We start from the raw sequence: 24,770 nt of genomic DNA on the forward strand, positions 1-24,770 counted from the left end.
AATATCCCAGGACACTTCTATGAATTACTTTGGTTAGACTTAGGGATCTGTGCACCGGTACAAGGACTTAAGCCTAGTTTATACTTCAGCGTCGTGTCGACGGCGTGCCTACGGCGTAAACCCGACGCCGTTGTTGTGCATTCATAGTTCTGCGTCAAGGGAATGCGTTGCTCTGCAATTCACCGCCAAGCCGCTAGGGGGCAGTGGCAACGAAGGAGATGTTTGCGGAGGTGGTCTGTCCGACAACTAAACCAATCGAGGCTGAAAACGGGTGAATTTAACACACTCGTTAGCTCACTGAGGAACCTGGATGAATAAAAGCACTTTTTTTACTTTTGAATGTCAATCGGCTGATTTCTTCACCGTATGCAGCCTTTTATTATTTCCGTCCGGAAAGCAACCGCCGGAAATGACGTTCTGAGTGGACCAATCACAGCCCTTGCGGTTCGCGTCAGCGCGACTCGTAGTCAGGATTTTTTGGAGGTCCGCGTGGGTCCGCGTCGACCACGTAGCTACGGCGTCGACGCGACGCAGAAGTATAAATTAGGCTTTAAGCTTGTATATCTCTTCTCTCGTCTTCTGACCACTCAAAGCACTTTTTACAGGTCACACCTGCACACCGTTCACACACTGGTGGCAGAGACTGCTGAGTAAAGACAAGAGTATTAAATAATCCCATCCAAACACTTTTAAACACCGCTAAAGAAGCAGCAGAGTGTTAACTTGTGTCTTCCCCATAAACACACTGGACACGAGGCTGCAGAAGCTGGGGATCGAACCCACGACTTTTTGCTTGAGAGACGACCAACTCCACCACGAAGCCACAGCCGCTTTATTCCACTGTTGTCAGCTGAAAACACTTTGAGGCCTGGCTGACTGCCAGCGCTCTTGATATGCTGAACTTTGTGTCTCCCAGGTCAAACATGAAACTAATACAGGCTGCTGCAGGAGCTATGAGTGGAACCAGTTCTGAGCTGAGAAGGTTCCAGTCTCCTCTTTGGGCCTGTGCCTCAATCATATACGTTCTGCCTTCAATTGTGTGCTCGGGTTTCATTATTTCTTTCTCTTCCTGGGGGTCTAACGTGTCTTTGAGCCAGGCCGAGGCGCTTCAGTCTGCCAATCCAAACACCTGCCACCTCGAAACCCAAATAACAGGATATGTTCACAAATCTACATTTCTCAGGACAATCGGACTCTTTTCACAACATCGTATTGATTTATTGACTAAAAGCTTGTAATTATTTTGGGAATCTAAATATTAGTGAGGATTATATCCAGTGAACTCCAGTGTGTGTGGCTGCTGGACTTGCCTGTCCGTGTTGCCAGTTTAAACACACAGTGACCATAGTGTGCTAACTTTAAATGCTATGTTATGAAAGTGTGCTGGTTGTTTTATTGGAAGCCACAGCCCCCCACGTGTTAAACACACACACTCACACAGGATGATGTTTCATCTGCTGAAGGTCAGCGCCGAAGGAACATAAACTCGGAGTCCTTTCTGCTGCTGGTAGACTCGTCTATTTCAACTTTCTTCAGAAAGCCACAGTCCACCCCCACGGCGTCAGGCGCCCAGCCTTTGGATCGTCAGCTTCAGCACTATTTGGTGTTTAATTCTTGCCAGCTTTTAACACAACAGAACATTCACTGGGTCAGGCGGAAGAATGGAAAAAAAAAAAAGAGGAGGAACATTTTTTTTAAATAGCCAGCAGAGGAACTTGTGCACAGCCTATACGTGTCCAGGTGTGGACGGCTGCAGGAACATACCGTGTAAAAAACAGCTTTACTGTGTTTTATCACGAGCGAACCACACATTTCACCTGGAGCTTCCTCAGGTGACCGTGAAACCAGCCAGCTCCCTCCTGCACAGGAACATCACCAGTGTAAGATGTCAAATCGCCGAGGAGCTTTGGCTTCACTTTGGTGCAGCGGAAAGGAGACCCACCACCGTCCATATTTATGTAGAGTTCAGGGTTTGCTCAGGTGGAAAAGTCACTTACATGTTAAGACTGATGTCCCAGATAGACCTCTGGTTTTGATTGGTGCCGTCTTTACAGAAGCCTCTCATTCAGTCTGCGGCTCAGGTGGGAGACATGTGTCGCCTCTCTTAGGAAGGTTGGAGGTGCGGTCATCAGCTCCTGTGCCCTCGTGTCCGATGTGGCTCCTGCTGCTTTGGAGGCGGTGTATGAATGTGTGTTGTTTGTTTTTAATCTGGAGCGACGGCTCTTTGTTTCATCTGTAGCTTTCTAAAACTATGTCACTGTAACCTCAAGCACTTTATTTTTCCAAGGATATTTTTCAATATCATATATAATAATAATGCATATATTAATTATCTGGATTCAAGACTGATGCTCGTTAAAGGTCAATGAATAAATGCATGTCTATAATGTGCTTTAGAAGTAAGCCTTCACGACCGCTCCCTTCTGATTTATTTACCCCCCCCCCCCCCCCCCCCCCCCCCCCCGTCTTTCTCGTTATCAGGTACCTCCCACGACTGGCGGCTACGCTGCGATGCTGTCAACCTCTACTACACTCTGTTCGGTTTGACTCGGCCCTCCTGCCTGCCCCTGCCCGAGCTGGGACTGGTGCTCAACCTGAAGGAGAAGAAAGCCGTCCTTAACCCCACCATCAAGCCCGAGCTGGGAGTCGGCCCCGTCATCGACACCCCCGCCAGCATCGGCATCCACGGCGTGGGCATGAGCTACACAGCTGTAAGTGATAGCAAGGTAGCTTAGGGTTAGGGTTAATTAAAGGGGATTTTTGTGCCAGGTTGTTCTGGTCTTATAAAACAACGAACCCCTTAAGTAGAAGACATCATATGTCATGCAACAACAGCTCCTCTTTCATCGGTTACTCTGCTCATGGTGATGTCATCGGCGAGCTTCTCGGTGGTCTTGATTTCCTCGTGTTTGAATCTGATTCGGTGATGTAACGTAAACTTTTCAGAAAGCGAATAGAAAACGACCTCATCCAAACGCTGTTATCTTGGGTTGGATCTGTGGAGTTGTGGGTACTATGGAGCTGCCAGCGGGGCTTGGCTGCACCTCGTTCCCATTGCATCACCGTCAAACCCAGAAGGACTGCAGAGAGGAGAGGTCTGGCTCTCAAAGCGTCTCTGTGACAGCAGATTGAATCAGCGTCACCCAACCCTGAGCTCAGGTTTACTGCAGCACAGACTGACTCCATCAATCTGACCAACCTGACACGAACACAAATGAGTATCCCTGTTCTCCGGGCGATCAAGCTTCCTTTTTTTTTTTTTAAACTTTAATCTTGGGTATATTTTGATATTAGCTTTGTATTCGTATCAAATGTGTTCTTCCCTCTAAAGTCATTTAATTTAGCTACCAACAACTTTCATCTGCTTAAAATGTATGCGGCCGCGCGAACAGACGCAAACATGAAACAACTTCGCCTTCAAAAGTTCCTCTTCATGTTCCGTCATTTACACGAGTCCAGCACAGCAGCTGCACATTCACCATTTTAAAACGAAGCCATGAGACGCTTCAGTTTGGCACGGAGACGTGAGGAGAACGAGAGAGAGAGAGAGCACACAAGCTCGCAGCAATTTTATCAATAAATAAAAAATTTGATAAAAACAGGTCAGAAATTCACAATCACTTTTTTTTTCAGGGGCCAATTTCATCCTTCAATACATGTTCAGGTTGAATGAAGCTGCTTCACTCCTGAAATGTTCTTGGATTTGTCAGAAGTGCATGTTTTTAAAACAAGTGTGTTTGTGTGTGTGTTTCCCAGGAGGAGGAAGAGCCAGATCCTATTTCACTGGGGGTGTGTGGTGTGGGCCAGCCGCCTCAGGGCCTGAAGAGGAAGGCTGAGACCCCGCTGGGCTCGCCTCCAGAGCCGGGACAGATCCTGCAGCAACAGGACGACGAGGTGCGAGGAGGACGCTTCAAAATCAGGGTAACTGACATCATGACTTTGGTGTTTTGGTTTGAGGGGATGACAGAAGACCTGATTCGAACTGAGGGACTATCACCCCAGAACTCTGGTCTTTTTGAAGAACTACATGTGTTTCCACCAAATCCATGTGGGTAGAAATATTATTCTGGATCAGTTTACCTCTGAAGGTTCAGGGACTTTTGACAACAGTGCATGCAGCCCCTGCAGAGCTGAATAGATTGGTGATAAACTTCCCAGAACTTCAGGCAGCGGTGGAAACGAAGACAACTATGGGCCAAAGGAACCTTTTAAATCTGGGGGCCTTTGGTCGAAGCGGGGCGAGTGAGAGAGTGGGTGTTGGAGTCTTTGCTCTTTCAAAGAGAATGGACTTTGATTTTTTCGACACGTAAAGAACTGTTATCTGGTGTTCATGTGTTCATGTGCGGCTCTGCTTTGTTGTAGTTCAACACAATGGAAGAAGAAGATATTGATATGGAGACTGTGCATGACAGTCAGGCCTTCATACACCATCATCTCAATCTGTTAGAGAGGCCGTCGACGCCAGGTAAGCACGCATTCACAGTATTTCTAACATCAGCACATAAAAACAGAATATGCAAAGCCAGGTGACGCACACGCTTCCTCTCTTCTGTCTTTAAGGAAAAGAGCCGCCATCAGTGGAGCCATCCATGCTCTCCATGCCCGCCACGCCTCTGCCATCCTTCTCCAAAGAGACCACCTCTTCCTCCTCCAAACATGGCGGCGAGCACGGCCACCACCATCACCACCACCATCACGAGCACAAGAAGAAGAAGAAGAAGCACAAGCACAAGCACAAGCATAAGCACAAACACGAGAGCAAGGACAAGGACAGAGACAGGGACAACTCCCACGCGTACAGCAACAGCCCGGCCAGCGGCAGGTCGCTGCGCTCGCCATCTTTGTCTGATTAACACGGTTTCCATACTGGCTCAGCCAGTGTTACCTCCAGGTGACACACCTGTGAGTACAGAGACTATAGGTAGAATATCATCTTTTTGTATTGCTCGGTAGTCGTATCGTACCGGACAGCTCAGTTAAATAGCCTGGTTGAAATCCCGTACAGCGTGCGGTTAAAGCGCCTTACAGGAAACGCATCACTCGGTTCCATTCATCACATTCAGCCATTCTGCTTCCACGCCACACTCAGGGCGCGAGCCCCGTGAGAGAAAAAGAACATCTGTCCACTCATGAGCCAGTGGAACACAACGGCATGGTCGCGCTAGCTAACATTACGATGAGGGAGTCTTGTAACCAATCAGGACTCACCGTCTCTCATCATCTGATGAAGACAACCGTTTCTAGTTGTCCATGTGGTTCGTTTGTAGCGTTAGCTGTGATTTCTGGGCCCGTCGCCTGGAGGAGCGCCTGTTGACAGTAGATGGTGATAACACAAAAGGCTTCATGTTTGCTTACTTCAGCTGCAGAAAGAAACTCAATGTACCTACTTGCAGTTTACGGGTCTTATTGTTGCTAAAATAAAAACATTGTGTCGTAGAATTTTTCAAAGTTCAAATGCAGACTTTGTCAGGTCATTCCTAAAGAGGAGAAGAAACTTCATCAAAGAAACTCACGTTGAAATGTTTGATCCGTGTTTAATTCTAAGCTGCAGCTTTGTATGCTGATATTTGTGGATACAGACGGGTTCATTTTCATCAGAACAAAGCTGATGGCATCTCTTGGTGTAGATTGTTTCACCTGCTTTCCTTTTTCCAGAGACACAGTCGGTCACTACAGCTCGGACTAGAAGAATACTCAAACTGTTCCCTGAACTTTTTCCTCCCAGCTCCCGACTAACATTTCCATGTGAGGGTGAGCTGAATGCAGCAGGAAATATTCTGGAAACTCGGACCACGAGTGAGTGGGTGGGTTGGGGTGATGATGTAAACACCATGCGACTGGTGCCATCATTGTGTAATGAAGCTGCTGTGAACACTTTTGTTCTTTTCCCCATGTTTGTCAAAACCCGGATCGGTCTAATTACATGTAACATTCATAAACAAGACCGAGACTGTCCTTTTAGTGCTGGAAGTTCACATATTCTGCCATCTTGGATTTCCTTTTTTTTTTTCTATTTCGGTCATGTCTTGCCTCCTTGGCCCCGCCCCCGTCTGTTTGTCAGGTTAATCTTAACGCAGCGAGGGATCTGTGTCGCTAAGCAACTCAGGAAGAATTCAGCTTGTCCTTTAAATGTCGTTCATGTGAGGAAAAACCTTGACAGTGATGTCAGAGGTGAATGGCTGCTGTTTGAATACAAGGTTAACCTGCAAGACGTCTCGTGTCCTCACACACTCCTGGTCTGCATGAGGCGTGTTTACTTTTCACATCATTTCCAGGCCTGCAACCACACGCTCGTCTCTCCACAAACAGGCAAACAGACGGCCGTCCACCTCGTCCGCTTTTCCCCCCACACAGACACCGCTCTGGTCGATCCCAGCATTCAGTGCGAGGCTTCTGAGGGGAAACATGACTGATCGTGACGTGGCTTTGACCACTCTCCCTCGACTGTGCCAGTGAGACACCGTCAAACTGGCAAATGGCGAGGAAATTTCCTGGACGCGACAAGTGAAACCTAATTCTGTCTTCTTTTTTTTTTCATTCACCTTTTAGATACTGATTTGTCGCCACTGATTCATCAATGCTTTTTCTATTCATTTTTAACTGTATTAAATCAGGCTCCAACAAGGCATCTGTGTGTGGGTGTCCTCTGTCACTGTATATGAGTGGATGGATTTAAATAGGAAGAAAAGAAAAACTGCAGATGTTTATTTCTCCAATTTTGGATAAATCCACGAGGGCACCGCGTGTTCAAGAGTTTAAAACATAGTTTCCTTCTGTCATATTCAAATTAAAATTGTTCTTGTATGACAAACATGTAAATAAACTTTACATTGTTCAAGGAGTCACTCACCATCTGTTACCACTTAGTTTTATGATAGGCCAGATTTCCCACTTTAAGTTAAGATGTGTTTTTGATTTTTATGTAGGTTTCTGGTGTCATTGTCAATAAACTACTTTTTTTTAAACCTGCTTCATTACAACAGGCAGACGAGCAGGTGTTTATGACAGACGGGACATTTTCTTTCTTCCTTTATTCACAAAAACAATCCAAGTGATTCACAACAACAGAAAGAGAGAAGGGGAAACACTTTTGACAGGGAGGGGGGTCAACGTCTATGTAACATTTTTGAAGTCATATATTAGACAAAATCTGCTTTACCATGTTCTGGTCTGTCAACAAACCCTCCAGTTATGAGAAAAGTCCATCCCTCTTATGCCTGCTCCACTTTTCAGAAAATGTGTGCCCTTGGTGATGTTCCCTTCATGACATCACAAAGAGCAGTAGCCCCTCCCCCAGGTGGATGACACTCCCACAGCTAGGTGTTTGTTTTGCCCTCTGATTCTGCTTTATCGCCGTAAACAATAGGACATGGAGTGAGAAAGCCCGAGCCCTTCCATAGAGTGGGCGTGGTCAAACACAGTTCATTTACATATTTAAAGCTACAGACACAGAAACAGCGTGTTCCGAGCAGAAAGAATAGAGGGGTTTATAGAGATGATCAAACACAGGATCAGAGCGGATTTGGAACAAATTTGCTTTCAAAGATGTGGGAAGCATGTACGGCAGAAAAACAAAGGTGTTGTGCTTTCCTGATGATACAGTCTCCAATATGACCGACAGAATCCCCAGCATTATTTAAGGAAGTCCCAATCTGAAATACCTTTTACTGCACACAGGGGCAAATGATATTGGGAAGCGACAATCTGAAGTGCTCAAACGAGATTTAGGTAATCTGCTAAATGCAGTAAACTCTGTAGGTACACGTCTTTTTCAGTGGTCCTTTACCACCAGTCAGAGGAGGTGGAGAGAGATTCAGCAGACTTGACAATAAATAGATGGCTTTCAACTGAATGTGAGGTCCACTCGGTCCATTTTTTTTGACAATTTTAACTTTTTCTGGGGCCGAAGACATTTTTTCAAAGGAGATGGCCTCTCCTTAAACAAGTCAGGAGTGAGGCTTTTCACCTCCAATCTCTCTCTCTTCCTGCGTTACACAGTTCCCACTGCCAGGAACAAGAGACAAGATGAACCCAAACAAAAGGAGCAAACACCAACACATGAAGGAGAATCGACTGCCTATGTGTTATTGAAAATGAGGAGGCCTCGTCTCCTCCACCAGGAGCCACTGCTCGAGAAGACTCACCAACTCCACCTGCCCAAACTCCACCCAGTTCATCATCTCCACTGGCTATCCCCTCACCCTCCTCCCCCATGACGGAGTTTACTGAACAAATGAACAAACTTGTCAGCACTGGCACCAGACTCACTCCCCTCCGACCTGGGTCCAAATAAGAGCCCAAAAGAGTGTGTGTACTGATGTGTTCTGGGTCCAGGTTTTACTGCACATGTTACGCCATGACTTCTCCAAGGAAAAGCCAGGGCCCTTTATGCCAGAAGTTTTTAACATACCAGTTATCTCAAATAGCCGGTGGCACTGCGGTGCCTACATCAGTAGGTTGAAACGTACGGTTTCACAACTTGATACCAGTTGTGCGTCAGCCACAGTGTGAATCTAGCAAAGTTCACAGCATGTAACAATTTTCCCCACTGAATGTTCGATCTCTACCAGGCAAGTCACTTTTAATTAAAGATCTTATTATTGAAGAGAATTTAGATTTTATGTTTTTAACTGAAACTTGGTTCAATGAGAGCAACAGTGCAGTAGCAGCTCCTCCACACTTTAATTTTATCAGTGAAGTCAGAGAGTCGAGGAAAGGAGGTGGAGTAGCTGCTCTGTACGATAACAAAGTACAGAGCCAGTTGTCATACGGGAAATGTTGCTCTTTTGAACACATTGTGCTCCAGCTGAGCTCGCCCTGTCGTGCAATATGAGTCACTATCTACAGGCCACCAAAGTGTAACGCAAACTACAACAAACTGTTGTCTGCTGTGTGTATTGATTATGACTGTGTTGTTATTGTGGGTGATTTCAACATTCATTTGGACAATCCAGGAACTTCAGTGTGAAGGAACTTCTGAACATCTTGGAACATTTTGAACTTTCCCAGCATGAAACAAATCCAACACATAAGAAGGGACACACTCTGGACTTGGTTATTTCAAGAGGTCTAACGGTTTCTGATCTTGTGGTGAATGATGTTGCCATCTCTGATCACTATCGTGTTTCCTTTAAGGCGTCCATCTTGGCTGACTGCAGAGGAACCCAAACAGAGCTGATCAGAAAACGCTACATTGATAACAACACATGCACACATTCACTACCACACCAGCTCTGCACTCAGCTCCTGTCAAAGACCTTGGAGATATTTTCAGCACAAGCAAGTGCATCAGCGAACTCACTGAGTGGATGTGTCAGAACTTTTTACAACTGAACCCAGAAAAGACTGAGGTGATTGTTTTTGGCCCTAAAGAGGAAAGGTCAGAAGTCAGCGCTCGTCTTGAATCCATGTCCTTAAGAACAACAAATCAAGTCAGAAGTCTTGGTGTGATCATGGACTCAGACCTGAAATTCAACAACCACATTAAGACAGTAACAAAATCAGCTTACTACCATCTGAATAATATTGTAAGAATCAAAGGTTTTCTGACCAAACAGGACTCAGAGGAACTTGTTCATGCTTTTATTTTCAGCAGGCTGGATTATTGTAACGGTGTGTTTACAGGCCTTAGTAAAAAATCTGTCCGACAGCTGCAGCTGATCCAGAACGCAGCAGCCAGAGTCCTCAACAACACAAAGAGGGTGGAGCACATTACACCTGCGCTTCAATCACTGCACCGGCTGCCTGTGTGTCAGAGGATCAAATTTAAAACCTTACTACTGCTCTATAAAGCATTGAATGGTCTTGGCCCTAAATACATGTCAGATCTACTCGTAGAATATAAAACGTCCAGACCGCTCAGGTCCTCAGAAAGAGGTTTACTCAGTGTTCGCAGAGTCAGAAGCTCCTCACCTGTGGAACAAACTCCCTGAACACCTGAGGACTGCTGCCACACTCAGCTCCTTTAAATCAGGCCTTCAAACGTTATTATTCAGTCAGGCTTTACATTAGAAATATATTTTGAAAGGTTTTACCTTATTGAGTACTTTTACATTCTTCTGTCTTTTAACGATGTCTTCCTTTTGCACTGTTTTCTTCATTTCTGTTGCACTCTTTCCAAAAGCTTTGTTTGAATGTATCTCTGTTTCTGTCTGTAAAGCACTGTGAATTGCCTTGTGTCTGAACAGCTCTTTATAAATAAACTTGATTTGACTTGACAAGAAACTCCACATGTTTTGAGGAACTCTGAGCCTTATTTAAACTGGTTGAAGAGGAACAAATAAAAAGTGACCTTTAAACACGCTGCAAGCTGTTACAGTTTGAATTGATTTCTGTTTTTCAGTGTAAATGTTTTGTTTGAACTCTTTAATGAATGCTGTGAAGCTTTTATGAATTTAGATTTATGGATCAAATCAAATGTTTATGTCATCAAGGCTCCATCTGTCTTCAAGGTGTTTTAAATATGTTTAGTTGGATCAGCTGTATGGCTTAGTATTAAAGAAATGTCTTTATTTTTTATCAGTAATCACATGTCGATTAGGTATAGTCACCGTGCATGGCATTTATCCGCAAGTTTATGTTAGGAGGGAAGTACAGCTGAGTCGTAACCTTGAATGACCTGCGACTGTTTTGACCCCTGAAAACGAGACCACGCCAGGAGTTATTTTGCTGACCTGACGAGATGGTAAAGTTTTGCTTACTTTCCCCCACCACCCAAACCTTTTATTTTCTCCCTGTATCCTTAGGTCGTCGCTAATATAAATCCCCCCTCCAACCCCACACTAAGAATCCGGGCCACACCTTTCAGTCACCTCCCCCTCTTCCTCAACGGTCCTCCTCTCCGGTGGTCCTTTGGTTACAGAGTCAGCATCACTCACTCTCCAGACTAAGGCACAGGAGCACACACAGAGGAACAGAGGAACATGTTGCTGCACAAACTGGTACAGTAAGACTGCATGTCTCGTTTCTATTTGTTTTTTCTTACTTAAGAATTTAGAAATCGCTGTGCGTAAAGCAGTGCGTAAATGCGCATTTATGCGATGTGGTTTTTTGTTTTTTTTCCTGGTGCGCGTTCTTCTTTGAACTAACTATTTCATTCCTTCTTTATCCCCGAAAGCTACCCCCACTCTTCTCAGCTCTCTCCTTCCTGCTGCTCAGCATTTGCAGGACAATTGTCGATTAGTCTGTCATTTATAAATGGTGAACGATTCGTCAAACTCTCAAAGGCGATTGTTATGCACGGACGGTTTCTTTTCACTTTGAACTGAGCAGCGCACCGGTCTTGACAGGTAATTGTGACAAAGCAGCAGCAGCAGCATGTTGACAATGAAGATAAAGGAAGAGCTCTATTGTTGTCGACTTTTTAAATTAGAGTTTTAAGCTAACAACGAAAATATGAATGACCTTTGGGCAGAATGAGCTCCTGATGGCTCATGTTAACCCTGTGGTCAGACGCATGACATTCAAAGCATACTGTATATCAGGATGTGTTAATATTCTCAAAGAACTCAACATGTGTTGCTTTTGAATAGTCGTGAAAATGTGGAGTAGTGATTGGTCAGGGTAAATAAGATACACAACAAGTGGCCCACAATAACAAGCCTTTACATCAATCCAGTGAATACTGATATACTGTGAGACAAAACATTTAAATATCCGATCAACTAATATAAAATATAAAATCCCCTTGAAAAGCTTTAGAGCAGGATGTTATTCCCTGCATTTTGAGTTTAGTGTCTCCTCTTTGTTAACTTCTCTTCACTGCTGCCTGTTATTATTTCATATTTCTTCTGTTATCCTGCTTTCACCCTTCTTTGGCCAATTAACCCTCAGCCATGTCATGATGAATGGAATGAAAATATCTGGTATTTGAAAAGTTTTATGACACAACTCAGGAGGATGATATGGTGCTGTATCAGTATTTAGTTCCCCCCACATAAGAATAATAAAGGGGTGCTGAGTGGCTGTTGTTTCTCTGCCTGTGAGGAGTACGTACGATGCAGCAGTAGAATACGTGGCTGTTCTGATGTGTGACGTGTTGTCCTTCTCAGTTTGTTTGGATCCTGTCACTCCTGTGTGGCACTGATGTGTGTTTGGGGTTTGTGTACGACCGGCCCAGACGCTCCGGAGAGGACGGGACTTCAGCCAGGACAGACAGTGAGTACGCCCGTCTCATTACATGAACACATGGAAACATATCTTTGAAGTGCTCGACCCTGAGCTGGGACGTTGTTCTCCCACTGATCTGACACTAAGATGTCAGTGTGTAAAGGGAGAAAGAGAAACAGTTTCAGCGAGAGTCACTCAGGTATGATGTATCATTTGAAAGGACTCAGCAACCCGTGGAAAAAAATGAGGTTCAACAGAAGTCTATGAACAAATGTCTCTTCTTCTTATTTGAGTTGTGACCTTGATAAATACTTTACGACTGAGTTTATATCTGGACTGCTGCATAGAGGTCCTCTTAACATAGACTGATGATTGTTGTGTAAGTTGGGATCCTGTTTAGGAGAATAAGATATACGTTGTTAATTCCCTCGAGTCAGAGGTCCGGTGCTTTGCTCAAAGGTACCTTGGCAGTGCTCAGGAAGTGGATTTGCACATTTCCAGGCAGACTCATTTCCAGATTTGGTCCGCACTGGGACTTAATCCTGAAGCCAACCAGTTCCCAACCCAAAAGTCCCTGCAGACTCAGCTACTGCTGCTCCTGAACAGATGTTCCCATACTGGGAGTCGAACCCGGGCTGACTAGTAAAAACTAGGACTCCTAACCGCTAGAACATGAAATAAAAGGACACTAAATCAGAGTGCACTTATGGGCAGGGCGACCTGTGACAGTGGAGGAAATTAAACCCCAGTGTTTGGCAGTAAACAAGTCGCAGGAGTTGAGCGTCATACTTTTGATAATTAAATTAAGTTCAAAGCATTTTTTCTTCCTCATAAAAATCAGCAACCCAATTATTTTTTACGGCTGTTTGAAATTGTGGACATACAGAAACCAAGATATCTACAGTGTAAGTTAATGCGTTAGCTGAACCCTCCCCCCAGCCTTTGTCCACATTAAGTCAAGTATAGATGAAGGTTGTCACAATGTGTTTTAAGATTATACTCTTGTCTTAAAGATCTAGAGTCATGTTTCTAACCTAAGCTACCTCGCACACGTCTAAATGAATTAGACGTCGACATTTCACAAATACATCGGCAGTGGATTTGTGCAATTTGGACAATGTGTGCAGGAATACACATGCATTTGTTTTGCTAATTTAAAACAAGAAATAAAACAATATCTGGAGGCTAAGACTTCAGCTTTTCTGTCCATTATATCAAAAAAAAAGTTAGCGATCCAATCTTTACTACGATCAACTTGAAGTTTAAAAGTCTGGTATTGTGAAAACCTTATGTTCATGCTGGAAAAAAAACAAACCAAAAAAAAGATGGCGACAGATATGCCAAAGTGAGTGTTTCCACTTGTTCCTGGCAGTCAATGATTAAAATACATGAGAACAATGCAAAGGTCCTTCTGGTAAAGATTGTCAGGGCTGTGTTCAGCACATATTATTAAGTAGAAGCACACACTTTTATGAAACTGTTAAGATGCTCAGACAGGCAGTGTGGAGTGTGTTTTGGAACTGCATTCATGTATCTTGGCCAAGTGTGGGTACGACATGCCTACAGCTCCTCTCCAAGCCAAGATATACGCAGAAAGATACTTTTAGTGTAAACCTTGAACCCCATGTGAGGTTCAAGTGTAATCAGTCCCCCAACATCATTTAGACTGACGTCTCTCCGCTGTCTCCAAAGATCCCTCCTCTGAACATGACAAACGTGCAATTAGATACAACTTTCCACGCTGCAGCTCTGGAGGAGTATTTGTACTCGGGGTTATTTTTCATAAGAAGTGTCTGCCAGTGCATATTAAATGAGCAGGCAGAGAGTGGTGGTAGCAGGAGGGGGGGTTACAACGGATCACTGTGGCCCTGCAAGGTTGTGATTGAGGAAAGAGAGAGAGTGTGTTTGTGTTGCTCTGCCTTGAGTCAATACGGTGGGAGTACTGAAGCTGGTTGGTGCTTCAGACTGGTCTGCACGAGAGGGAAGCGGTTTCCCTCCACCGTGCTGCAGACAACCGCAGAGTCTACTCTTCACTTCAAGCACTTTGTGTTCATCTTCTCTCATCAGGGTTGTAACTGAAGTTGTTTACATTTTGATCATAGTATCAATTCATCATGTAACTTTAAATCGCCAAGAAATCCAAAACAAGATTACAATCACCTTAACCAAAACCTGTTTTTGCAGAATTCTATATTTAAACTGCAACTTGTTTGGATTTGACTAATTTCTAAGAGGTGAGTAAATGAGTTTGTTTTGAGTTTTTTAAAAAGACACAAGATAAATAGGTCCAGATCTCGAGAAAACATACAGACAACTTTCTCATCTAAGGATAAGGATAAACTTTATTGATCACCCAATAGGGGAAATTCGGGTGTTACAGCAGCTCCAAAAAAACAGTAAAAAGGGTTTTAAAAAATACAACAATACAAGGCAAAAACCCTATGTACACTTTCGCTCAGGTGTTAAAAACACACAGCGTGTAACATTAATGATGGTGATTATTATTATACAGAGTGGTGCAGATTTGGATTCTCTACAGTAGACGGCCCGGGTTTGAATGTGGCCTGTGATTTGTTTTTCGCATGTCGTTCCCCGCTCTCTCTCTCACCCCAGTTTGTGACTCTGCCCGCTCTCCTGTCACTAAAATAAAAGCGTAACAAATTTAAAAGATTAGATTTTTAAATACCAAAAGGGAAATCTCTCTCTCTAGCTGAACTTGTCTTTTTCAAAACAAAACTGGAGCTGGAGATAATAGTCTGACATATTCTATTGCCATGGCGGGCCACATTTAAATATCCATCCATTTTCTTATCCGGACTCGGTCGCGGTAGCATCTAACGCAGTTGGTCAGCCCAGACTTCCCTCTCTCCAGCGACGCTTCCAGCGCCTCCTGGAGGAATCCAAGGTGTTCCCAGGCCAGACGGGATTTATAATCCGTCCCCAGAGAGCTCTGGTCCTGTCCCTGGGTGTCCTCCCAGTTTTGGCGTGCTCGGAAAAAACTTCGATAGGGAGGCGTCCAGGAAGCATCCTCTGAACTCTCCCCAAATGTCTGAGCTCCTCACGCTATCTCTCAGGCTGAGTCAAGCCACCCTCTGGAGGAAACTCATATCGGCTGCTTGTATCCACGATCGTACTCTTTCAGTCTCTACCTATAGCTCACGACCGTGGGTGAGGGTCAGACATGTAATGTAACAGTGACGCTCTAATGATGCTGATCCCTGTTTAATAAGATAGATAAGTCCTCAACAGCCTTTGTTGGGTCATTTCACGTTTATTGGTGTAATTTAGACAGTGCTTCATTATTCTATTAATGCAGCTTTTGATTATAAATGTAGGATCTGTAGTTTTTTCTCTCTGGCACTTTCTGATACTACCCATCATTTAGATAACAGAGAGTTTATCATTTTAAAACATTTGTATTGAAGTATCAACATTTTCACATGATGGCAGAGGTGAAGTAATAATACATAAATAGATATAAATAATCAATCTTCATTGGAAGTTCCATACAGGAGATAAAATCTTGCCTGGACTTTTATCAGATAAAAAGAGTTTATGAATAGAGAACAAGTTATTCACGTTTAAAATACCTCTAACTTTTTTCTTTCCCTTTGGCCTGAAGTCCTCACACTCTGTCCTATAGCAGGTAGAGTATACGTGCTGTACCTCGCTGCGTCTCAACGTCTGTGCCAACTGGCTGGGCAAAATTTAAAGTGTTACACCTCAGTACCTTCTTATAAAAAACAAACACACGTATGTCCACACCGGGACGAGACACGAGCTGAAAAACTCCCGTTGGCATCCTCTGAGAGCGAGCTTGTTTTTCACGACTTGGTTGGACAGAGAGCATGTTGTGAGAAATGGAGCAACGTGTCCGAGCTGTCTCCCTCTCAGATCTCCAGGATGTCTTTAGTTAAGCTGGTGAGGTTCTCACATTGCGGGCTGAGGGCCAAACGGGGTCACTGTACATTAGATCCTGAGTGCACAAAAGTGTGATTGTGTTTGAGGGAACCAGAGGCTCCTTATGCTGAAGCAGAATTACCACATGTTAGGTCTCAGGAGAGCCCTTCAAGGTCAGACATGCTAGAGTCTGGCTTAAAGACCTTTTGTCTCTCCTGTGTTTAGTTTGTCTCAAAAGAAAAGGAAATTAATATGTTAATAAAAGTGTCTCTGTGTAGCTGTTTCTTACATTTACAACAAAAACAACAACTATGAATGCAGACATGGTTGATTCTACATCGAATAGATTCTAGCGTACTGACTTTGATTGTAGCCTGTATATTTTCTAGCCGTGACATTTATCCATAGATAAACTGAGCTGTGGCTCAGGGGTGGAGTCGGTCGTCTCTAAACCAGGAGGTTCAATCCCAGCTCCTGCAGCAACATGTCCGATGTGTCCTTTAGCAAGACACATACTTAATCCCAAATTGCTCCCGCTGCTTCATCAGGCGCACACCCCTGTATGAGTGGCATTAGTTAATACATCCGTTTGTGAATGTGTAGGTGGGACCTGCAGTGTGAAGGCTCAAGTCCATTCATCAGACAGAAAAAGTGAGCATGCAACCTATCATGCGGCTTCCTGTTATGGAAAAGGATTATTCACAATGACTTACGTATGTTAAGTAAACATTTTTAAAAGCAAACTTTTTAGTCTTGCTTTTAACTAAATCTCATTTTAGCTCAGTTAGTTTTATTACCTCCAATGTTTAACGATAGCGTCTCCTCGGTCCGTCAGTACCTGTTTTATTCTCCTTATTTGACCTAGTTTGTGAATTGTGGGGTGGGGGAGGGAGTTATGTTGTTTCTGTGTGATTTAATCTGATGTGACGCAACCTTGTATGAAAAGTGTTCTACAAAGTTTTATTGATTGATTGAACTTGAAATCTGTTGTCTGCATCAAATTCATATAGGGCGTATCACATTTACGTTTCTCTGTCTCAACATTTCATGTGTTTGTCTTTGTGCTATTATTCTGGCCTCTGTTGAGAGTTTCTAAACCCTGAATGTGTCTTTTGTTCTCAGCGCGCTCCGCGTCCCCGTACGTGTCGACCTCCGGCTCCTGCAGGAATCGCTGTTTTGAGTTGGTGGAGTTGGAGCCACCAAACTGTCGCTGTGACAACCTGTGTAAGACGTACAACAGCTGCTGCTCCGACTTTGACCAGCTGTGCCTCAGGACAGGTGCGCCATGATGCTCCGTTTTTACCTTCTTATTCCTGTTACTTTTTCTATATAGTTGTTTATACGCCTCCTGTCGCTTCAAAGGTAAACTTGAGCTGATGACATGTGACTTCAGAACCTATACATCACTCTTAACCCTAATGAATTCTAAACATATGGGTTTTATGTTTAATTCTACGGGGATATGGACTTTTGAATCTGGGTGTTAATGAGCCAACAATAACACGAGAGAAACTGCACTTTTTGAACTTTCACATTGGCTTCATTTTTTCGACATCAACTGTTGCCACTTCCTTTAGACACCAAACATGTTGCTTCAGATATTTTAAAGGATGTTACATTTCTTGACATGTGACTGCGGGAGCTGGAGGTTAAACCCCCTGACCTTCTGGTTGAGGGACAACCAGCTCCACCACTGAACCACAGCCAGTCCCATTTATGAATATATTTACATAACTAAGATCTGACTGACAGGGGGGCCAGATGTAGCTCTTTGCCCGGAGGCTACAGACCCGCCTCAGCTCTACCTTTCTGCCTATCTCAACGTTATTCTAATAACATTTTCAATATGGCCGCCGCCACTGTGGGTTAGAAAACTCTCCTTCAAAAAATAAAAAAACCCCAAAAACAATCAGTGATGTCACAGAGAATATGTCTGTGTTTTCTACAATCTCTGGTTTTGATACAACTGCTGTGTTTTCATTTGTGACTTTTTTGGTTTGAGAAGGGACTCAGAGTCTGCTGGTGTTAAATCAACTAGATGTAACTGTGGGTGGATTCAAAAAAAAGTACACGACTCCTACACAAAACTGTTTCCAAACTGTTACCAGACAGTTTTACCAACAATGTGAGCCTGGCAGTGGTAAAACAAGCACTTAAAAATAAGGTTCATTCGAACAAAAAGATTATCTTGTGACCAATAAGCCCGTCTCATGGCTGATGGCTGGAGCCATTCTTGTTTGTTGTTATTTCTCTCTGTTTCTGATTCTCTCTCTCACTTTCTCTCTCTCTCTCTCTCTCTCTCTGTCAACATTTCTCCTGTGCTGCCTCCAGTGTTGGTGGTCTGTTTTAATGTTCTCTCCTTTAGCCTGGTGGTCTTTGGTTTACCACTGCCTCACCGCTGTAATCCTCCCTGTGCATGAAAAATGATGATACTTGGCTTTATGCTTGTTCTCAGCTCCTTACCCTGACTGTATGAGATCCTACTTTGAGCCACAACCTTCATCTAGATCTGAATACACCATCCAAGCTTGTGGTTTCTCCGCTTGTCTATCATGCAAATTCAAAGTAAATCAAGTGTTTGGTTCCTTTGCAAACATCTTTTACTCTTCAGTTTAATGTTCCCTCTGTTCTCCTGAACACAGAGGGGGGTTATGAGTGCAGAAAAGACCGCTGTGGAGAGACTCGGAATGAACAGCACGCCTGCCACTGCTCTGAGGACTGTCTGGCCAGAGGAGACTGCTGTACCAACTACAAGACACTTTGTAAAGGTTTGAAGCTTGAACTCTAATATACTATGTGTTTCATTTAAATGTGGCTGTAATGAGTATGTTAACTGTCCAGACTAGGGGTTTAAGGGCGTACTGGCCATCTAGTCTTAAGAGTGAGGGGACGGCACGAGTGTTTAGAGACCAGAAAGAAACCTCTATATAACAAATATTCAATGTTAGATTGTCAAAAGTGCCAAAGCTTTAAAAATGACAGATCTTCAGTGATGTTTTTTTGTTTTTGCCTTTAAGACAGTTTGATATAGTAGATCATGAGGAAATAAAATGGAAAATTACATGTGAGTTAGTAGCTGCAGGACAGACTTAAAGCTGAGGCACCTGCATGAAGATCTAAACCAACATGTGTTGTGGCGATGGAAGTGGGCAAGTGAAACTAATTCAACCCGACGTAAAAAGCCTCCACATTTTTCTAATAAGCTCCACGAGCAGAATCGGGGTCAAACTAGGATACATACTGGAGATGCTTTAAAAGAAATGGAGAGTGGTTGGAAGAATCAAAGACTGGTGCAGAGCTGGCTAAACACTGAAGCTTCAGTGTCCACGGCACAGCAACCTGCTGATTTTTAAGGAGGACGGGGTTGGGTGAGACTGCTCTCTCTAAAGTTTAGAATTTGGACTGCAGGACCACATTCAAACACAAGGTCTCAGAGTAATAAATATGTGCCTTTAACAGAATGAAAGACAGTAGTTCACTGTTCTGTGAAGCCCAGGAGTATAATTCCTGACCTTTAAACATCTTTAAGAGAGGACCAGACTGAACACTGAGAGCTTAATCAAAAAATCACTCAATGGTAGTTTAAACTCTTTACAATGCAAGCTTGTGCTGCTGAAGTTTTTAGCTGTCAATCAAACACTCGTAGCTGCTCTCAGACCACAAGCCATGTTTGAATATATGTTTAATGACCTCTGTTTTCTGTTATTAACGCATCCTCTGATCGTCTTCTTGAAGGAGACACTTCATGGCTGCAGGATGAGTGCGAGGAGATCAAATCTGCTGAATGTCCTGCTGGGTATGTTGGCGCCTCTGAGCAGTAAAGCAGAATTAAGTTCCAGTGATGGATGAAAGTTCCCACTGAAGTTTGATGTCTCTCTCCCTCTCTGGACTACGTGTGTGTGTGTGTGTGTGTGTGTGTGTGTGTGTGTGTGTGTGTGTGTGTGTGCAGGTTTGTGCGTCCACCACTCATCATGCTGTCAGTGGATGGATTTAGAGCTTCTTATGTGAAGCGAGGAAGCTCTGTCATACCCAACATCGAGAAACTGAGTAAGACCTATCACATGTCCACTTTCATACTTACACCTGTGAGGTTGTGTGGTGATTTAAGGAGCCACAATAATAAATCTAAAGCTAACCCAACTGTTGCCTTATATGCACATTTCAGACTTTCCTTTGCTTGTTTTTTTTTTCTTTTCAGGAACTTGTGGAACCCATGCTCCATACATGAGGCCTGTTTACCCCACAAAGACCTTTCCCAACCTCTACTCCCTCGCTACGGTACGAAACACACAAGTATCTAAGGGGCTACCACAAACATTATGTGTCATATGACTTGATGTGATGTTAGAGCTTCCAAATAGCTGCAGGAATTAGCAATAAGATAAGGTGAAGCCAAGACTTGATCAATATAGGACCATCCAAAATAATTTTTCCCCCTGTGATGTCTGTGGTTCTGAAGAATGTAGCATTAAATGTGTAGCTTTAGTGCTAGCCCCTTGGCTAACATTAGCTCCCTGTGCCTGGCTCTGATCGGCCTCCGGAGCCGACTGAAACAAGTTCTTGCTGGGGTCAAATGCCCGAGCCAGCTCCCTCTTTTTCTGCTTCTTTCTTTTTCTGGCATCCTCAACTTGTGCAGTTCCTGGAAAACTATCCAACATAACTGATACAACAATTACTGTAAGTGGACTTGGTGTTTACATCGATAATCACCAAAATAAAGCTTGTATCACTTTAAGAAGAGGTTTACATTTTGAAACAGGCAACATTTTACTGAAGCAACAATAAATCAAACGTGTTTTTTCTCTGTTTCGCTGTAAGAGATGATCGTGAGTATTTAGGTGTTAATTAAAATCCTTAAGCCAGAGATCTTTTTAAGCTAAACAGTTGCACAGATGGTTTAGGAGTAGTGTTGTAGCATTCAAAAATCTGTCTTGCTCTCAAGACCATTTTCTGAAGTTCTCGGTCTCGTCTTGACTTGGTCTCGTATTGGGTGGACTCCGGATTTGAAATGCACACTGACAGGCTATGTCTCCAAGTCATTACAGTGATTAAAAAGAAAATGCTCCATCTTAAAAGAACGTATATCTTCAATTCATTTGTAGTTTCCATTTTTATCCGCCGGTTACAACCACAACCTTCCCATCATGACGGTCTCAGTGACTGGCACACAAGATGATGATTTTTCTGTGATATTTATGATCTTAGTTTCAACTCGGTCACGATCCCTAAATGTCTCGGTCTCTGTTCTCAGCTGTGTCTTGGTCTTGGTTAGTGTGGTGTGGACTACAACACTATCTAGAAGGTTGAAGCCGTCCTGTTCTAGAAATACAGGAATAACAGGAAAATAATGTCAAGAGAAAAACATTATGAAAACCCTCTTCCGTCTACAATATATAAACATTAAGATATCATACATGTTACTTCAGATGATTTGAGAGCAGTTTTTCTGGGTTGGGGTGAAAACATTATTTGTCTGATCAGTATCTCATTTTGAATCTCTCTCAGGGTCTCTACCCAGAGTCTCATGGGATAGTTGGAAACTCCATGTATGACCCGGTGTTCGACGCCACCTTCACTTTAAGAAGCCGAGAGAAACTCAACCATCGCTGGTGGGGAGGTCAGCCGGTAAGTTCTCTTCTGCTCGTCTCTGGATTCTTTTTTATTCCCATCTGTGGTTCATTAATGCTTACGTATTGGAAAGATGTTGATTCCCTTTGATGATGGATACATTTTGTGTTTGGCTTCGCACCGAAGAGTTATTAATTTCATCTCGACAGATCAGATGCCAGCAGAGGCAGGAAAGACTCATTTTGAAGCCAACTGGTGTACATGTGGCAGGTCTCAGATCCAACAGAAGTCTTATAAGCTTTCTAATCGTTGATGAGCAGCAGATGTTTCATCATGACAGCTGGGTTGGGATCGATTCGAGTTTTTATAGGATCCAAATCTTTTGACATCAAGTAGTTTGAAACTCTACGGAGAATCAGTTTTTGTGGCCTTCCTGAAAGCAAGATCAGAGATTTCTGCATTGAGAAAATCGATGAACAGATGTTACGATCAAAGGACATTTTATAAGGACTTTGTTCAAATGCTGCTACAGTCATGATTTCTGTCTCCATATTTGAGCTGTTTTGTGACTCGTGCTCACAGTGGATATCAGATTATTCACGTATTCTGTAAAAAAGTTTTACTGAAGGATTCAAGAACTGGGGACCCCTGAAGTCTTTTTAATCGCTACCTTGAAAAACAACGACACCAGAATTAAACTAGCTGCCAAATTGAGCAAACAACACAGAGCCAGTGTGGAGAGCTCATTAATGGCTCCTTTAAAAAGAACTCAAACCATCCTGCACCATCGTACAGTTTTTGTATCAGCTGGATTACACGTTGGCTCGGCGACTGAACACAGCACAACGTTGGGTTTTCTCGCTCTCTTGTTATTGCTTGTGTTCGCTTTAAGACTCTGGTATCCTGCTAACCTGTTTGTCTTTGTCTTTTACATGTAGATCTGGATCACTGCACAGAAACAGGGAGTGAAGGCTGCAACCTTCTTCTGGCCCGTGTAAGTCGACATTTTACTTGCAGTAAAAACATTTCCCGACCTGTCTCTGGGTGCAGTTAGTCAGCGCTTCAGCAAATCTACACGTTTCTGTTTTTAATTCTATTTGGAGGAATCGTTTGGATGTTTAACACACAGACTTATGTTTTCAGTTAAATGTGTTTATTCAAATTTACATAGGAGGTCAGGTAAGCCCACTCGTAAACACAGCAGGAACTATTCAATAAGAGGTCACTGCAAGGCAGCACGCCGGGGTCGATGACGTCTATATAACGAGACCGTTTGGCAACATGTTGCCCATCCTTGTGTTCTTAGTGGTCAGTATGCTATTTTCCCCTATATTAAGACAGTGTCAGCACAGCAGCATGCTAATGTTTGGAAATGTTCAGGAGTGCATGTGTTTCTTTCACGTAGTCCCTCCATAAGCAAATAGTTTCTTTAGTCGCCGGTTTGTGCAGGAGGAGTATGAGCATGTGCTTTAGGTCAAGGACAACCAGCATGAGATGAGATGTTGCTGATTTGCCTTACAGCTGTGTGGATTCTTCACAGTGACAGCCTCTCCTCACTGTGCCACTTTTCTGCTCCGACAGCAGTTTAAAGTCTGGAACGCGCTCACAGCACAGCACACACTCGAAAAGTGTCTCCTTTAGTCAGAGCTGTTTTTGAATAAAGTCTTTTGGCATGTTTGTATTTGTTCCTGCTATGTGATTTGTAAATCAGCAAACTCACAGGGATTCAGATGTAAAACGTTTAATACAGTGAAGGCCTAATTAGTTGTGATGTGTTTGCTCTTGTACCAGCTAAGGACACTTTATATTTGTGTTGGAGGCTTTACAAGCTGCTTCCAACAGCCAGAAAGAAAACATGAATATCCTCAAATCAGAAAAGTGTTGTGAAAGCTGCTGCTGTTGGTTAAATTATGTTCTCAGTAATAATTAATAATTTGATGTTTAACACAATACTGATTTTAGTGATCTGGAATGAAGTAGAAAGGTTTTTGTGTATTTGAATTTGATGTGAGCAACAACCACATAGTGAAGCTGCTCCATGTTCTGCTTGCTCGGTACCACTCATTCAGTGTCCCTATGTAAATTTCACAGGGGCCCCTCTCACCGCTGCCTTATGTTTGAAATACTTTCACAACAACAATAATAATAAAAATTAAAATAAATGATGGCTAAAGTTGAAATTATCATCAGTTTAAAAATATAAAGAACAGCAAAATCTGCAATATATGAATGAATGAATGAATGAAACCTTTTTGCCCCGAGGAGAGTTTGTCTTTCAGCGAGAGCAGAAAACATGATACAAACATTTACAAGAATAAAAGCACATCAAACACACTTATGCATCACATGACTAAAAGAGGGACATGCAAAAGAACAAATGTCATAATGTAAAACTAGCTTTTAGCAGCACAGGAGAGTTAGTGCCGTCTATGTCGTTGCACATTTTCGCCCCTTCTGTGCTTTAAACTTTGTCGTCTTCTGGAGGGCCTCTACTAGCCTGGGGCCCCCAAGACACGCTCTCCTCATCCTCCACATCTGCATCTTCATCACGTCCTGCCTCCTGAGATTTCCCTCACTTCTCTGTCCTATACAGGGAAGTTCACCTGATGTTAGGTGCATATATGAACAAGCAACTCAGGTAGCAGCCTGTCCAGAAATGTTCTGCATGTGTGAAACAGGCTGCAGACATAATGAAGTTCCACCTATGACCTTTAAATGCTGCCCAAACAAACTGAGCTTCACAAACTCTCTGCAGATCCATTGTCTGGTAACTAATTATTTATAAACTGGGAATTATTTGGGGGGGAAATAAAGTAGATCTCCAGAACATGTCCGTTCATGTTCCTGCTGCGCTGAAGCAAAGCCCGTGACACGCAGCGAAGCCCAGATTTATCAGCACAGAGGAGGCTTTGATGGAGCGAGAGGCCGATCTCGGCGGAGAGATGGCATTTGGCTGTTTTTCCAGCAATTTGTGCAAATGGTCCTTTTGACACTGTGCAGGTTTCTTCTGTGAACCGGGGTCACAGACATACCAATCTGTAGAAGCAGACGGCGCAGAGCGTGCTTTACTTACGCTTGGCTCTGACAGAGGTGTGAGAGAAGACACAGAGGGTCACGTAGACGACACATTTTAGAGTTCAGTCTCAGAGGAGCAGCGAAGGGCTGGCATGGTAATGCAGACCAGAGATTGTTGC

The 24,770-nt window shown here is 43.5% G+C and overlaps 2 protein-coding genes across 3 annotated transcripts in view; both read left to right on the forward strand.

The window, feature by feature from the left end:
* taf2 (TAF2 RNA polymerase II, TATA box binding protein (TBP)-associated factor) overlaps window positions 1-6,841 on the forward strand; it is a 29,292-nt gene extending 22,451 nt beyond the window's left edge. Inside the window, exons 25-28 of the mRNA XM_079344761.1 lie at window positions 2,482-2,711; window positions 3,757-3,921; window positions 4,363-4,465; window positions 4,561-6,841. Coding sequence (XP_079200887.1) covers window positions 2,482-2,711; window positions 3,757-3,921; window positions 4,363-4,465; window positions 4,561-4,853 — 791 coding nt within the window. The 3' untranslated portion in view covers window positions 4,854-6,841. The remainder of the gene's footprint in view (window positions 1-2,481; window positions 2,712-3,756; window positions 3,922-4,362; window positions 4,466-4,560) is intronic.
* Window positions 6,842-10,850: 4,009 nt separating this feature from the next.
* enpp2 (ectonucleotide pyrophosphatase/phosphodiesterase 2) overlaps window positions 10,851-24,770 on the forward strand; it is a 30,271-nt gene continuing 16,351 nt past the window's right edge. For both annotated transcript variants that reach the window (XM_079343507.1, XM_079343508.1), the window contains exons 1-9: window positions 10,851-10,940; window positions 12,051-12,156; window positions 17,131-17,286; window positions 18,651-18,776; window positions 19,744-19,804; window positions 19,958-20,055; window positions 20,207-20,286; window positions 21,514-21,633; window positions 22,515-22,570. In XM_079343507.1, coding sequence (XP_079199633.1) covers window positions 10,923-10,940; window positions 12,051-12,156; window positions 17,131-17,286; window positions 18,651-18,776; window positions 19,744-19,804; window positions 19,958-20,055; window positions 20,207-20,286; window positions 21,514-21,633; window positions 22,515-22,570 — 821 coding nt within the window. In that variant the 5' untranslated portion in view covers window positions 10,851-10,922. The remainder of the gene's footprint in view (window positions 10,941-12,050; window positions 12,157-17,130; window positions 17,287-18,650; window positions 18,777-19,743; window positions 19,805-19,957; window positions 20,056-20,206; window positions 20,287-21,513; window positions 21,634-22,514; window positions 22,571-24,770) is intronic.

Source organism: Symphodus melops (genome assembly GCF_947650265.1).
Source record: "Symphodus melops genome assembly, chromosome: 5".
Taxonomy (NCBI): domain Eukaryota; kingdom Metazoa; phylum Chordata; class Actinopteri; order Labriformes; family Labridae; genus Symphodus; species Symphodus melops.